The sequence below is a fragment of the Lepisma saccharinum genome, chromosome 28, assembly GCF_977018435.1.
Source record: "Lepisma saccharinum chromosome 28, izLepSacc3.1, whole genome shotgun sequence".
Classification (NCBI taxonomy): Eukaryota; Metazoa; Arthropoda; class Insecta; order Zygentoma; family Lepismatidae; genus Lepisma; species Lepisma saccharinum.
Window position 1 is genome coordinate 12,130,184 of NC_139256.1, and position 16,932 is coordinate 12,147,115.

The following is a 16,932-nucleotide window of genomic DNA, read 5'->3' on the forward strand; positions in this document are numbered from 1 at the left end:
TTTTAAAGAGACTGTGAGGGAGGAACATTTCTGTGGGTTAAGTTGTAGATTCCACTGCTTACACCATGTGACAAGTTCGGAAAGAGCATTCTGGAGAATCACAGCATCTTGCGTGGTTGAGATTTCTTTGAAAAGTTTACAGTCGTCAGCAAACATGAGTATCTTGACAGGAAGTGAGGAAAGTCTTTGAGGGAGATCGTCCATGTATAGGATGAACAAGAGAGGGCCTAAGACGCTCCCTTGTGGCACCCCAGACAAGACAGGAAGAAAATCAGAAGAGGCGCCTGAAAGGGTGACACGCTGTGTCCGTGAGTGTAGATAATCCTGGATTAAGGAGAGAAATTTGCCATGTATGTTAAATCTAGTTCGTAATTTGTGAATAAGAAGAGCATGGTTTATTTTGTCAAAGGCTTTTGAAATATCCAAGTATATCACATCTAGCTGGGAATTTTTGGAAATAGCCCTAGTGGCATGTGAAAGGAGAACTGAAAGATTAGTCAAGCAAGAGCTACCTGGAAGAAATCCGTGTTGGGCAGTACTGATATGCGGAGATGTAAATCTGAATAATCTGTCCTTAATGATTTTTTCACAGATTATAGACAGAGGTGACAGGAGTGATATTGGTCTGTATGATGTAGCACTATTTTTGTCTCCAGATTTGTGAATGGGTACAACGTTGGCTTTCTTGAACATCTGAGGAAACACGCCTTCAGAGAAGCACCTATTTAGCAAGAGAGAGAGAGGATGAGCCAAGAAGTCAGCAGTGTTACGGAGGAAAATTGTGGGAATTTCATCTGGTCCTAAAGAGCGGTGTATGGGTAATGAGGCAAGGAGAGATTTAACTTCATGAGAAGAGGTATTGATAGTGGAGAGAGAGTGTGAACAGACAGACTGCACGTCGGGGAGTGGGTTGGTTGAAGCATGCGAGGTGAAGTTTTCGTGAAAGAAACTGTTGAATAAGTGCACTCTTTTATCTCCACAGGCTGATTCCGATTTGTACTTGATTTCCATGGGGACGCGTGGTTTCTGCTTTCTTGAATTTAACAAAGTAAAGAATTTCTTTGGATTGGTAAGGCACTGTGATGTTACGTTGTCTACGTAGTCCTTATATTTTTTCTTAAGTAAATATTTGGAGTGACGTCTAATACTACAGAAGGTTTGGTGTGTATGCACATTGGGGCATTGTTTCCACAGGTTCCAGGCTTCTTTTTTGTTTTTTAACACCAGGAGAACTTCATTGTCAAACCACACCGGATATTTGGTCGATTTCGGTTTCCTGGTCGGCACGAAGTCATCAATCACGGCGTGCAGTACGTTCACAAACATCTCCACTGATTTGTTGACGTCATCATCCTGCACCAGACACCACGGGTAGAAATGAAGAGCTCGGCGAATGTCCTCCCAGGGTGCATTCCGCCACAGGCGATAAGGCTGCTTTTGCGGTCGAGACTTTCTCTTCTCCACGGGGGGCAGGTATACAAGGACATCTAGCGAGTCGTGGTCCGATGGTAAAATGTTTCTTTCCGGGGTTATTTCTGGATCAGGCAGGGTTGCCAGGACGTAATCTAAGTTGCTATCACCACGTGTCTTATGCATGTTGAATTGCTTCAAACCAATGCCATTCACGAATGTGTGTATGAACCATTGATCAGCCGGGCAGTTTGGAGTACCAGACGTGGGGGTGTTCCAATCGATGGAAAGGTTAAAGTCACCAAAAAGCATTACGTCACCACACATTAAGGCTGCCAAGACTGAATCCCTGCAGGCTTCCAGAATTTGCACTGGAGAGTTTCTGTTCGGTCGATAATACGAACCAATTAAAATTTTTCTACCTTTCTCAATGTTAAGTTCAACCCACACGATTTCACAGTCACGGTTCAGATCCTTTCGAATTTTGCTTTTCCACTTCACATTCATGCACACCATCACACCCCCTCCTCTTCCAACTGGCCGATCATTTCGAAAAATATTGAAGTGACTAACAAAAGGCAATTCATTGTCTGGAACAGTGTCGTTCAGCCAGGTCTCCGTAAACACCAAGCAATCGTAATTCAACAGCTCCGTCAGGTGAGTAGTACAGTCGGTGAGTTTATTTTTTATGCTTTGAGCATTTTGGTAATAAACTGAGAGGGAGGTAGAGTTCCATTGGAGGGGCCCGGGGTTCAGATGAACGTCACCACACAGGAGCGCGAGGCACAGGAAGTAACGGTAGCTGGCGAGGGTTGTTGACTTACCTCGAGGGTGCGGGTCCCGTTGTATCGGCGGCCGAGACATGGCAGCGGAGAGCTTGGGAACAACTTGAATAGCAGGAACAAAGTAACTTCTATAACCAAGTATCCAGTTCGTGATTACAGGATCCCTGGCCCACATTGACGAGCCAGGGTGTAACTTCACAGTCTCATCAAGTTGAAAAACACAAATGGCACAAAACACTACAAGAACACAGGCTAAAGTTGAGGAGCGAAGAAACGTACTCCTTCTACCATCCGCCATCTTTATTTCACCTGCCTCCTATTTACATTACATTTATATGTTTTTATGAACAAAAGTAATACAGAAATATTGTGAACATCCCAGGGAACCATGTAATTTATTTTCATCAAACAGTTGAAAAATCTAAAAAATAGAGACTGTGGGACTGCAAGTTCCCCTCAGCCCAGTAAGCTAGGGTTAAAATTGTAGCTGAACCACTATGCAATATGCGTCCACTGGGATTGGCCAATATCTGTCTCCTGGCTGCTACATCATGTAAATTTTTGTAGCTAGTTGTAAAATATGTCATTACAAACCTGTATACTCATAACAGTAACTTCAAGTGAAATAGGTTAGCTGTAATTGGTAAAAAACCAAAATTTCCGGGTTTTTTTTTCAAAAAAGCCGGCTTTTTATCGAAAAAAAACCATACTCTACTCATAATATTGTATATATGAAATGAAAGGTCAAGCAATTCAGTTCACTCACTTGTAAACATTATGTACACATGTAAAGTAAAGTAAAGTAAACTAAAGTGTTCCCCTGTGCATAGCACCACTCCATGAAGGCGTATAGGGGGTGTGGGGGTAACGCCCCACACTTTCTTGATCCGGTCGTGAGTGGGGGTGATGTGATCAGCATCATGCCCCTGACTGCCTTTACCCCCCCAGGGTTTCCCCCAAGTACCCATGTTATTCGATGCTGGGTGGATGCCGGGACCGCTTCCATCGTTAGAAAAGTTCCCGGATTTGAACCGGCCGGGGATCGAACCCGGGACGTTTAGCATGGTAGTCAGATGCGTTACCGACTGAGCCACCGCGGCCACCTATGTACATGTGTATATAATCAGTGTGGCTACTCACTGGGAATTATGCATGAATTATTGGTTCCGGAAATTATACTTGAATTCTGCGTGAATTATTCTCCGCAGACGTGAAATATTATAGCTTTTATTAGTCCAAACCTCATTGAATCCGTATTTATAAATGCCCTGTGGCATGTTTTCACTTTTTAGCTTTTATTTTTATCGAGGAAGGAAAATAGTAAAGCTTCAGTAAAAAACAAAACACAAATCTCTCAGTCCCTATACTTTTAATATTCTTAGCAGTATAACCTATCTGACAAACATAGCAACTCATGGGAAGGCGTCAAATATAACCTTTTTGGAGCGTAAGCTAAGAGTTCCTTTATGACCGAAATTTGTGTGCGTTAGCATCGGTTCGTTGTCAGTTCTTCGCTCACGTGCATGTTCTTTCAGATGGAAGTGTTTTAATTTTCTTAATATTGTTTTGTGTAATCATAAGCATTTTCTTAATATGCTTATGATTACATGCGGTAATAAAGCAAGGTTTAAATAGAGGAAACATTTGCCTGTACCCTTAAATTTTTAGACATGAATTTTTGGAAATTTCTCCTTGAAAATCGAGAATTATACGTGAATTTTATCATGGTCTTAGAGTAGCCACCCAGATAATGAACAAATTTTATTATACTCGGCCTAATGAAGGATACACATTTTTATCATCATAATACATTTAAACATAATATCTTGCCTTTAAATGTTGTACATATGTTTTTAAAATCTTACAAATTGCTGTTCTGGTCCTGTGCTTATTAGATATTATGCACAGTGTGATAGACTCTGAAGCATGCAGCTTCAGGGGACATTGCAATCTGGGCAGTAGTAATTTGATTGACTGCCAATTTTCTTGCCTTTGGCATCTCTCACTGCTACACATTCCAAGCATCAAGTTGAGCAGGTGCTGCTTCCAAGTGGGCATGTACTGTACTTCATGGCAGAAAGCCTCGCAGAGTTTGAACGGGATAAAAAAAATGGAACGAGAGAAAGTAATTGGGATAATATAAAAAGTGCACCTAGTACCTGCCAAAGTTTACTCGGGATAATGAATCAAGCTGTTAATGTGTACCCTGTTTACTTTCTTGCACTGTAGTAATGTGTAATTAAATAATGCTTTTTCCTACAGATGGTAATAAATATTGTTCTACTTATATTAGCTTCCAGGTTTTTTTCTTTTCAAACAATAATAATGCTTACTATAGTTAATTTCGAAACATATTTTCAAGTCATCTCAGAGCAGTAATGATTTTCATTAGTTTAAAACATTGATTGTATCGTTAATGAAAATAGCAAATAGTAGGGATGGGCCGATATGAAATTTTGGCCGATACCGATAAAGTACCGATATAAAATTTACCGATACCGATAACCGATATTCTACAGATCCGATATAAAATTAGAAATGGTCCTTGAAGAACCTGAAATGTTCATTGATCTCCTTAATAAATGTGTGTTTCGAGGTGACTGCAGTGCAAAAGAAGTTGAATATTTAGACATTTACTTTTTTAGAAAGAAGTTGAATATTTAGACATTTACTTTTTTAGAAAGAAGGGCATGGAGATTATCCATAAAAATTTCAACAAAATGGCAGAATTTTGCACTAAATTATAAGATATTTATTGATATATCAGATCGGTAAAATAATCGGTAATTTTACCGATACACCGATATGCCTATATTGTCCGATACCGATAGAGTACCGATTAATCGGTCCCATCCCTAGCAAATAGTAATAGGCCAAGTGCCTTTAATTAAACCAACTTCAGATGTGCAGTTACCATATTTAACTAATTTTGTGATCTGAGAGATAACTACCAAACAATGGCATAAATTGGGCATCATTCTATAACTTCATAGTTTAAGTCAAAAATATGTTATGATGCTACAGATAAGATACAACACACTTTTTTTTTTCAGAGTCCAGAATCAAATTCAATCAGTGTGGGTGAAATTGAGCTGAGGCTGGATGTCTTGGGTAATATTGTACCACGAATGCTGAGTGACCATATAAGTACAGGTAATGTTTGCTTTCGGCATTTATTATAAGTTATAATTTATAAGTAAAAAATTACAGGCATATTGCCGCTCTGGCTGGGTTCATTCAACGTTATGGCTAGACCTCGGATTTTTAGATTCTAAAAAGTGTGCTTTTAGGTTCCTAAAATAAGCTCTAAAAATCATGAAATAGGTCCTAAAAATCTTAGTTAGGCTTGAAAAATCTTGAAGTAGGTTAAAAAAAACTTAAAATAGTTAAAACTTCCTGAAAAATGCTGTTTACGTATAGTCACCTGCAATGAAAATGAGACATCTATATCCTGAAATACGCACCATCTTGCATAACGTTATGTGTGTTGCCTAACCTTACGGCGATGGCAGAACTTACCGTTGGAAATTTGCTATTAAAATCCACTCTTTGCCGTATAGTTAGGCCACAATCTTTTTTCATGTTATCCACAGTCAAACTCTGCAATTTTGTCTGTGAGGATCATCTTATATGCTGAAAATAATCTTCCAACAAAAACATAGTCAGTCATGCAAACTTCAGTGCTGAAATGTTACAAGGGTTGATCAAATGAAAAGGTACGAAACGTCGTAACAACGGAATCGTTTATATAATACCGATGACGCGATGGGAGAACGTAGCGTGATATGTAGGAGTGCGATTGGAGTCGCCACGCGGCATCGGAGCATGCAGGGGAACGTACATGCGCAGGAGAGAGAGCAGAGGCTCCGATACAGAGTGCCGTCCAAGTGACGCGGCAGTGCGTGTTCGGACAGGATGGCGTTAACATTGGCAAATTTGACTGTTGAGGAGCAGCGAGGCGTTATCCGTTTTCTGACAGCGGAAGGTGTTAAACCGGCCGATATTCATCGCCGGATGGTGAACGTTTACGGGGAAGACTGTGTGTCTGGCATATCAGTGAGGAAATGGAGTGCCCGTTTTTGTGCAGGCCGTGAGAGTTTGCTTGATGACCCGAGACCAGGCCAGACGAACACTGTCATCACGGCCGATCTCCTCGACAAGGTGGACGACCTAGTGCAAAGTCATCGACGTGTCACATTGCGAATGTTGGCGGTAAAGATGGATGTCAGCTTTGGAACAATGTGGACAATTATTCACGACAGGTGAAAAAAGCATCTCAAAGGAAAGCGCTTCACCTCGAACGATGAACTCAAGGACGCTGTAAAGAACTGGGTCGCATCACGGCCAAAGGAATTCTGGGAAAAAGGAATCATTCGGCTCGTTCATCAATGGGATCAATGTGCTCAGGCCTATGGAGGATACTTTGAATAAAGTATTCATTTACACCGACAGTGTCGTTTTGTACCTTTTCAGTTGATCAACCCTTGCAGTTTGCAAGGTGTGAATGCCACAAAGCACCGAAGTGACGCGAAAGTGAGCAAGACTACACAGATCAGACCACTTTGGATTGTACAGGTAACAGTGGCGCCAGACATTTTGCTTTGTTTAGAGCTTTGAAAAATTACCGGACTTGGAGGAAGGGAAATCGACAGAAAGTACGTTTGAAACACGTTAGTAATTGAATTTTTTTCGTGACCGAACAAAGCAAATGTCTCTGTGTGACATAAAAATCCTGTAAAACCTTTAAAAATATATAAAAGCCTAATAAAAGGTTTGATTTAGGCACATAAACCTAACAAGCAAAATAGGTTATTTAGCCACTATAAAACCTCATCAGTTGCATTTTTTAACAAAATGCTGACAGTATTTTACACACCTGTAAAGAAAAAAATAGGTTAAAAACCTAAAATGCGAGGTCTAGTTAAGGCTTAAGCACAATTTTATGTGCAGGTAAGTTAATGGGTATTAGACATATATATTTGAGCCAAATGGAAATACTCACCAGACATTGGAGTAAGCATTGAACCTGCAAGGTTGCCAGGTCTCAAAGATAAACGTGACATGGAAAAACATGGCTCCCTCGCCAGACTTGTTGAAATGTGTGGTCAGTAGCAGGGAGGGTGTGTGGAAGAGATATGAGAATAAAGTTAATATATTGTCATATTTAGATTTGAAATAGTTACGCTAAGTTCAGAGTTCCACACTTGTGCAATAATAATAATAGTTTTGGTCATGCGATTACTCCACATTTATTCATATAATGCAATTAAATGTGTCTGGAATTACTATTTGAACTAATTTTAATAAATATTTAAAAAGCCAATTTGAATATTAGGAGAAAATTATGAAATTGTGTAATATTGTTGAAAATTGTGCGAATTACTCACAAATTTAATATAAAAATATTAATAACTTACGTTTTGCGAGTATGTATCTAGGTAATTCCGACGTTTCGGGATGCAACTGCTCCCTTCTTCAGGCTGCTCACGTTTAGGTTATGGGTAAATCATAACCACGTCGACCTCTCCATAGGTACAGGATATAGGATTGGTAAAAGATGTGTGGTTAAAAAACAATAAAAATCTAAAACCCATTACAGGTGCACGTCATACTACCATGCTGTTTCCCTGAAATGTTAAAACTTTAAATTTAATTGCAATTGCAGCACACGCGGGCTGTGGCTATTCACAGTTTTAAAGTTTTAACATTTCGGGGAAACAGCATGGCAGTATGACGTGCACCTGTAATGGGTTTTAGATTTTTATTGTTTTTTAACCACACATCTTTTACCAATCCTATATCCTGTACCTATGGAGAGGTCGACGTGGTTATGATTTACCCATAACCTAAACGTGAGCAGCCTGAAGAAGGGAGCAGTTGCATCCCGAAACATCGGAATTACCTAGATACGTACTCGCAAAACGTAAGTTATTAATATTTTTATATTTATGCAATATTTTGAATTCAAATTTATAACAGTTTTTTTTACTGATTATATCAAGAAACAATATCTTCAATATGTTCTTTCAAAGAAGTAAGAGGGGAAGCATTCAGATGTATAATTAAATTTATTGAAATTGTCTACATTTGCATTGATTGCTTCAAGGTTTATATACAAAGATCAACTCTTTAAGATTGGTCAGTGTATAATATAATGTCATTCTTGGTATTTTGTAACATCATGCAATTGCTAGATAAGTATATTGTTATATACATTGCAAAATAGCTGTAACAGAACAAATATGTACATTTACTTCACAAATATCAAGGCTGTTAAGCAGTTAGTGACCAATATATATATATATACATTGAAAAAATCTCATGATGGAATAAGGATAAGTACAAATGTAGCAATTGGTGATTGCTTCATATTTGTACAATTATTAATGTTTTTAAAATATTAGACTTTGCAATTTAATCATAATAGGTTGCTTAAGCTATATAGAAGCCTTTTTTCTTATAACTGGATCTTGAAAGAACTTTGATCATGGCATAATGTTTAAAAAAGATTGGAAAGTTGTGGAATGGCACTAATGTGTGTAAAAAACACCATATTGAATTTGTAGCAGTTAATTGATATCTGCTTTCATCTACAATAACAAGCAAGCTTATATGTGATTTAATACCTCACATGGATGCTTTAACATTTAAGTGGGTATGTGGGGTGGCCACAACACCCCAGGTGTAAAAATTGTTAAAAGAAATAGTCTTATAAGTTGGCAACACTGTTCATCTTTTTCCGTTACCTTCATGTTGTTTACTCCTTGAGGGGTAGGTCTTTTAGTCGCCTTGTTGTGCGCTGGTGTACAATAACAAAAGAACTCAGCGTTCTGGGGTGTTATCAGCACCCCACCTACCTACTTGCGTATTGTTTTAAACTTTATTTTGCTCGAGTGTTGCAATACTTATGGCTTTTCTTTTCTTCGAAATGGAATACAAGAAAGAACAGGAACATGTCAAAAAGCTATTAGAGTTATTGGACGTGGTTAGTAGTGCAGAAGAAAAAAAAAATGAAAAAAATATAATAAAATAAGGAATTGTCCCTATAAAATAGAAGGAAAAAGGAAAATTGTAAAAATGTCCTTAGAAAGTTTCAAATTTAGTTATTTTCATTATTCACAATCTTACAACCGTACAAATAATGTAAAATTACATAATTACAATTATAATTGTTAGAAATATAACTGTAAGTGTATTTTTTCTGTGTCTACTACCCACTTGTGTACAATTTGGCCACCTACCTACTTAAAGGTTAAAGAATATTACATAAAGTGACACATATATTCTACATTTGGACGTGATTTAGTCAGATATTGAGTTTTGAAAATTGAAGAGCAGAATTGTAGAAGACCTGGATGAAGAAATTATACTCTAGCAGAATTCTTGGAAGTAAATAATATATGAAAAAGACTGATTCTTCTCAGAGAAGATTGTCTAAGAAAAAGGTAAAGTGCTCCCCTGTGCTTAGCACCATGTCATGAAGGTGTATAGGTGGCGAGTGGGGGTGATGTGATCAGCATCATGCCCCTGACTGCCTTTACCCCCCAGGGTTTCCCCCAGGTACCCATGTTATTCGACTCTGGGTGGGCACCAGGGCCGCTTCCAATGTTAGAAAAGTTCCTAGATTTGAACCGGCCAGGGATCGAACCCGGGACCTTTAGCATGGTAGTCAGACGCGTTACCGACTGAACCACCACAGCTAAGACACTTTCTTTATTTAAATTTCACTTTTATGTTATAAATAATTCTTTTCCAAGGTATAATTTGATGATGTTTTAACTATAGGTTTTTGCTTGGTTATAACAACATATTTTACATAAAAATTACTCCACTGTTTTTACAAAAAATATATTTCCTTAGTAAATGTAAGCTGGTGTTACCTTTTCATCATGTAACCGTAGCTTCTTCCTGTACTACACATTTTTTTGAATTCTGATTGTATGCTATTATATATCTGGCATTTATATGATGTGATGATGTGTTAGTCTGAACTTCAGGTATAACTGAGAGCATGTACCAGTCACATTGTGATATAAAAAGTAATTGGTGGGACATGATTTAACAGAATTGGTTGACCACGCTGTCTTCACTATTGTCACTGCCTCGGTCACATTAGAGAGAGGTGTGAGGGTGAACATTGCAATGAAACAAGACTAGATCTTTTAAGACTTGTGGAAACGAGATCAAGAATAAGACAGACTTCCATGAATTTGAGACCGAGAAGAAAAGGAATGTGTTGAGACTCAGTACAAGACAGGCATTTACAACTGGAGAAAAGACTGAGAGCAAGGTAAACCGATGAGATAAGACTGCCAAGTATGGTCTTGATACCATCTCTACTCTGCCCTCTTGGTTTTTAGTGCTGGGAACTTTGAACTGTGTCAATTTTCTAACATATAAATCAATAAATAACCCGTGACTGCTGGCCTAGCTCCCACTTGCCGAGGTGGGAAATCATCCAGGTAGTTACAGGGTGATGTGTGGTCAGCACGGCAAACCCCCAGTCATTGTTGTACGTTTCCAAGTTAAGTTACTCGTTTGTAGCTCCCCAATTTCCTCACGATGGTGGGTGGACACCGACTCCATACACTGGCTGAAATCTCAGAAGAAACGTTGTTAGCTTTTCCCAGGAAACTCGAACCTACGTGTCCCGTAGCCGGAGTCCAAAGCATGATGCCTTAGACCGAGATGCCATGGTACGAGACTTCTAAACATATAGCAGTGACAAATTGAAGATTCAAATATTAGAAAAAAAATGTTCTGTTTCTCGATATCAAAGTAAGAGACCACATATCATGAAAGTGCATTCGATTTGGGTAACAATACAAGGCGTTCAGTGTGCCTTGTTCACGGACTCATTTCCGTGAAACAGTTGTCATGAAGGAACCAAATATCCTTTGAGAAATTCCTGACCTAGCTCTCTCTGCATTCCCCCTGCTGCTTTATTCCCACATCTTTGTCAGGAAAATATGAATCTTAAGTAAAAGCAGACTATTCAGGTGTGCACTTCGGAAAATGATCAAACTGTTCCATGCTTTGTCTTGAACTTACGTTATGGTTAGTTACCTGGTGCATTTAAAACTGCTTTCTGTTATTTTCATGTTTTCAAAACAAATTACTGCGAGTATTTTTGAACTTCTTGTGCAAATTTTAACAAATATTTTTTTTCTAAAGGGATGGAATGTGGCCAACAGTTATCCATTGATAAAAGTGAGGGTGAGGTTAGCGTTATGATGCAGTGACTAATAAGTGAAGGAAGCAGGAAAGGTACGTGACTTTAGAGAATATAAGTTTATGTTCTAATAGTAACAATGTGTGTGTGTACATAGGTTTAGGACAGGTACTGAAGCAAACACTTAAGGAGACCATCTCTTACAATGGATAAAAAGGTAAAGTGCTCCCCTGTGCTAAGCACCATGCCATGAAGGCGTATAGGGGGTGTGGGGGGGGGGGGGGTAACGCCCCACACTTTCTTGATCCGGTCGTGAGTGGGGGTGATGTGATCAGGATCACGCCCCTGACCGCCTTTACCCCCAGGGTTTCCCCCCAGGTACCCATGTTATTAAACATAAAATTATGTTTACAATGGATACCCAACCATAAACATAATTTTATTTATTCATGATTGGGGGATAAAATATTTGGTTGTATAATAAATACACATAAACAAGCTACAGTGGAATCTCGATTTTATGTTTTTCAGGGGACCAAACTAAAAAAACTTAAAATATGGTAAAATGTAGGAAAATTTAAAACATTTTGCTACTTTGGGACCATCACGGTTGAATGTATAATGCGGGAAAATGTAAAATCGGGATTCCACTGTAATAACTTTTTCTGCTAGACTTACTTCAAAGGTTCTGTTCATTTTGGACCCCTACCACTATCCACTTGGGAACTTGTAGCTTCACTGCTGGGAGCGCTGGTGTACCCAGTTTGTCTGCTACATTGGCTTGCACATACTTGGTGTCAGTTGCTGCAGGAGCGGGAGCCAAATGTGATGTGCCTGACCAGTGTCAATGTTAAGTTCATGCAGAAAGTGTATAATTGCATGTGTGTCTTTGATTTTGGTGTCAATTAGCTTGTGTGATGTATGCCTGAATGAAACATTTTTTAACCGAGTTTTTGTTGAACTTGAGGCAATTTGCTAGTCGGCTTGGATTTTTTAGCATCTGACAAGTCCTGTTCTATACATTCATGGATGGCTCTGATTGATCTGCCAATGTAATGCGAATTGCACTCACGCTGGGTGTTGCATACTCCTGGGTTGTCCAGGGGCAAGATGAAATATCGTTTGTGCTAGTTTAGAGCACTGGCTATTTTGGTCACTGGTTTGTGTTCTTGTTCGATGCTGATCTGTCTCGGTGTCTTGGCAAGGCAGTTGGATTTCGTATAGTGGTAAGGGAAGGCAATCCATGTCATTTTATTTTTGCTGGTTGGTTGGTGATGGTTTGGATGTCAAACCTGCATCTGATTTGCTACACCATGTTGAGAGTTCTGTGTACCCATTCTTATGTCCTCTTGTCTATGATTATGGTAACATCTTTCCTTAGGGAGAATTCACACTGCAAGGATAGGTGAAACGTGTCACCAATTAAATGCAGGCTTGTGCAGCCTGTCATGCCGTGACAGCATGAAACATTGCTACTGATTGGCTCAGTTGCTATGGTGTGAATTTTCCCTTAGATCATTGTTTTGGGTGAATATACTGGTTCCCTGCCCATGGTTTTCTGTGGTAGTGAATTTGTTGTTGCTTTTGATGGTTCGGTCTAAAAATAGGGTGACTACTCACCAGGAATTCTGCATGAATTATTGGCTCCGGGAATTCTGCGTGAGTTTTCATGGTAGACGTCAAAAATTGCGACTTTTATTAATCCAAATCCCATTGAATTTATACATATTTATAAATGCCCTGAGGCAAGTTTTTCAAAGTTTAGCTTTTTTAATAGATTGGAATATAAACCGTAACATTTGTGACTTAATGTTTGTAGATATATTTTGAGTCTGAGTATGTGAAGTGGCAAATGTAAACTCCCCACCCCAAATTAAATATTTTAAATATATATTCTGTTTAATTGAATTGTATTATAATTTTTGGATGCATTGGAAAGCACACATCCTTTATATTGTTAATATATTTGTGTGTGTGGGTGGGTGTTGAGAGGCGGTAATATGTAAGTTGAAATAGAGAAAACATGTTCTTGTAGCTTTGAATTTTTGGAAAATTCACCTTCAAAACCGGGAATTACACTTGAATTTTGTGAAGGTCCTAGAGTGTGCACCCAGAAAAAGTTGCTACTGCCTTGCTTTTCCAGTTCTAAGTTTTTCCATCAGTAACTCTATTTCTTTGTCATGTCTGTACACGAAGATGGCATCAGTTTATTTGTCAACAAGTTGTGCTTCAGACATAATCGAACTAGTACTCCTACGTTTACGCCATAATTTATTTATTACATATTAATTATTATATTTATTACAATTAACGCTCTCGTCTCTGGTGCGAGAGAGTTCCCCCACTTTTGGTAGGGACCCCAAAAATTTCTGTAGGAGAACAATTGGGGAGCTACTTGAAAAGAAGCATTGAGCCGATTTAAATAAGGGTTTTTTTTTAAAAAAAATCACTAATTTATAGAATAATGTACACAACAATTTTTTAGATATGAGAATCACTTTTGGTGAAAACACATTAATCTCGTAATCATTTAATGGTGTTTATTAGGCTCTAAATAGGAAAAGAAAGAAAACAAAATATATGTACAGATGGGGTGAAGCTCACATGAAAGGAAATGTAATATGTAAACTAAAAACAAACTTAAATTTATCTTGTTTTAAAATTCAATAACTTTTTTAGATAAAAATAGCAAATATTTTGTATGAAAAATTATACAAAATACTAATCATGTTAAGCAGTAAATCATTAAACTGTAAATAAACATGGCAGCTGATATTTTGCAAACTTATTAAAAAATTGCCAAAATTCAGCTACAAACACTATAAAAAATATTTAAGTTATAATTATAGAGTACAGCCAGAATGTTTTATTTTCATTGGAAGTGACTGAAATTATTATAGTTTCATTTACACGCTCAACAAACATTTGCTTTATTTTACTTCACTTTTTGTGCCACATTTTGGCTAATTTGCGAAGATGGGGATGAGTGATGATATAATAAAATTGATGAATGGACACTCGCAAATATCCATGCCCAGGCTGGGATTTGAACCCGGGACCCCTGGCATCGTAGCGCAATGTGCTAACCGCTCCGCCATGATGGCCAGTAACAAACATTTCTATAGTAGGTATACAGCATCAGAAACAGAAAAATGTATATTTACATACAATTTTTTTATGTGCTTTAATTAAACTGTTCAAATATTTTACAGGGCTATTTACTAGAAAAAGTCTCTCTATAAAATACATATATCTGTATGGTGCCAAAACCATACAAGCAATTTTAGGCATTTTTTTTAAAATAAAAAAATCTATATAAGACGTAAACGAGTTATTAAAAATATATCCACGAAACATACTTGTAAATGTGCTATTAATTTCAGTGGCTTCTGCCACCGTCCACTTGGGAACTCGATGCTTCACTGCTAGGTTGACTTCCGGTTCCTGTTGTTGTTTCCTCGACTATCGCTAGGGGCGCTGGTGTAGCCATTTCGTCTGCTGCGTGTGATGGGTTTGAGCTGTTGTAATAGCAGGAGCCAAACATGATGAGCCTGACCACTGTCGATATTCAGCTCGTGCAGAAAGTGCATAATTGCATGCATCTCTTTGATTTTGGTGTCGATTAGGGTGTGTGATGTGTGCCTAACTGAAACTTTTTGGATCCTGTGTTTATTGAACTTGAGGTGTCTTGCTAGCCCGGTAGTGGGTTGGGATTTTTACGAGCTGAATATCGACAGCGGTCAGGCTTATCATGTTTGGCTCCCACTATTACAACAGCTCAAACCCATCATGCGCAGCAGATGAAATTGCTACACCAGCGCCCCTAGCGGTAGTCAAGGAAACAACAACAGGAACCAGAAGTCAACCTAGCAGTGAAGCATCGAGTTCCCAAGTGGATGGTGGCAGAGACCACTGAAATTAATAGAACATTTACAAGTAAGTTTTGTGGATATATTTTTAGTAACTAGTTTACATCTTATATTATCAACCACGTTGGTTATTCCCCTCAACATGAAAAAATCTATTTAAATATACAGTAGAGCGTCGATTATCCGAACGTCGGTCAACCGAACGACCGCTTAACCGAACTGTGTACTCGCTCACTTTCAGATATCTGTAATGAAAAAAGTACGTGACTTAGCTGCTCGTAAGCGTGTAGGCTTGCTTAGACAGACCAAAATAAAGGATTTTTTTAAACGTTAATTTTGTGTACTGTGTGTATTGTTCATGCAAAATGCGTATGTAATATGTACATATTTTTGTTTAATAAACTGTACCACATACTATATATTCCTACTAAAGTTGCCTTTGTACGTTACTTTGTAATACATACTTAAAGAGATGCCTGTTTTTATGAATAAATTTACTGTACAGTACTTCTTTTTGGCAAATAAACATGTACAGTTCGATTATCCGAACAAACCAGTTTTCCGAACACCCATGTCCCCCAATTCCTTCGGATAATCGACGCTCTACTGTATATATATTTTTTTAATAAAAATCATCCACCCTGTCGGCAGGCCTTGGCCCTCAGAGGGTTGATGTGCCGCAGAGTTTTGTTTAGTCAGCTTTACATACTATGAAGACAAAGAGTGACAGTTTCGCATCAATTATGCATTTATTTTAATATAGTCTGAATGGACATTGCTACTAAAAATAACAAGAGAAAAACGGCTTAGAAGAGAGTATGAATTTCTCTCCATGTTGCAAGTGGAAGCTGTTTTTTAAGTTGATTATTAAGCTAGACAGGATGTTTGAAAAATATGATGAATAAGTATTTACAGAATCCCATGTATTCCTTATGGAGGAATCAACTTCAAGTTGTGGCTAATCAAATGGGAGTTTTGACTTTTCCGATGACCAAGAAATTGTTCAGCATGTTCTTTTTCCGTTCATGTACTTTTCTACGCCTTGGATGTTTGATATTACCGAGAGAACAATGAAAATAATGCTCCCATAAGCATGATCCATTTCTCCTTTCCTTCTACGGCCATCCTGGCAGTGTTGCCAAACCTGATGCAAACAAATGAGCTAAATTACCTTAAATGGAGCTAGGGTTGACTTCCAAGGAGCTAGATTTACAAAGACTTGATAAAGTGCCTCCTAGGGTCAAAAGGGGTGGGGGTGCTGCTATTACTGTTAACTTTAAACTCACTCTCTCTCTCTCTCTCTCTCTCTCGAGAGAGAGAGAGAGAGAGAGAGAGAGAGAGGGAGAGAGAGAGAGAGAGAGAGAGATGGCATCGGGGTCGTAAAGTGATGATGATGACATTATTAATTTTCATCATCTAGATCTGATGGCATCACTTATCTCAATAATCCACCAATGATCGTATGAAATTGAAAATAAAGGATTCCCGGATAACAATATTATGTCATCTTAACGTCAGCCATGGCGCTATAAAAAGTAGCTGGGGAGATAAGAGGGGGGGAAGTTTGAGGCAATGCAGCTAATATAACAATATAATGTGCAAAATCTATATTCATGGTAAAAATTGGTCTATGTGGGCCAGAGCCAGCTTTAGCATTATAGTTCACAGTCAAACGAATACATGGAAGAGCCGAATC

At 38.3% G+C, this 16,932-nt stretch overlaps 1 protein-coding gene across 2 annotated transcripts in view; it reads left to right on the forward strand.

Moving 5' to 3' along the window:
* Positions 1 to 16,932, forward strand: part of LOC145980954 (uncharacterized) — a 67,324-nt gene that overhangs the window by 43,944 nt on the left and 6,448 nt on the right. For both annotated transcript variants that reach the window (XM_083114038.1, XM_083114039.1), the window contains exons 12-13: positions 5,249 to 5,348; positions 11,370 to 11,462. In XM_083114038.1, the coding sequence (XP_082970164.1) occupies positions 5,249 to 5,348; positions 11,370 to 11,437 (168 nt within the window). In that variant the 3' untranslated portion in view covers positions 11,438 to 11,462. The remainder of the gene's footprint in view (positions 1 to 5,248; positions 5,349 to 11,369; positions 11,463 to 16,932) is intronic.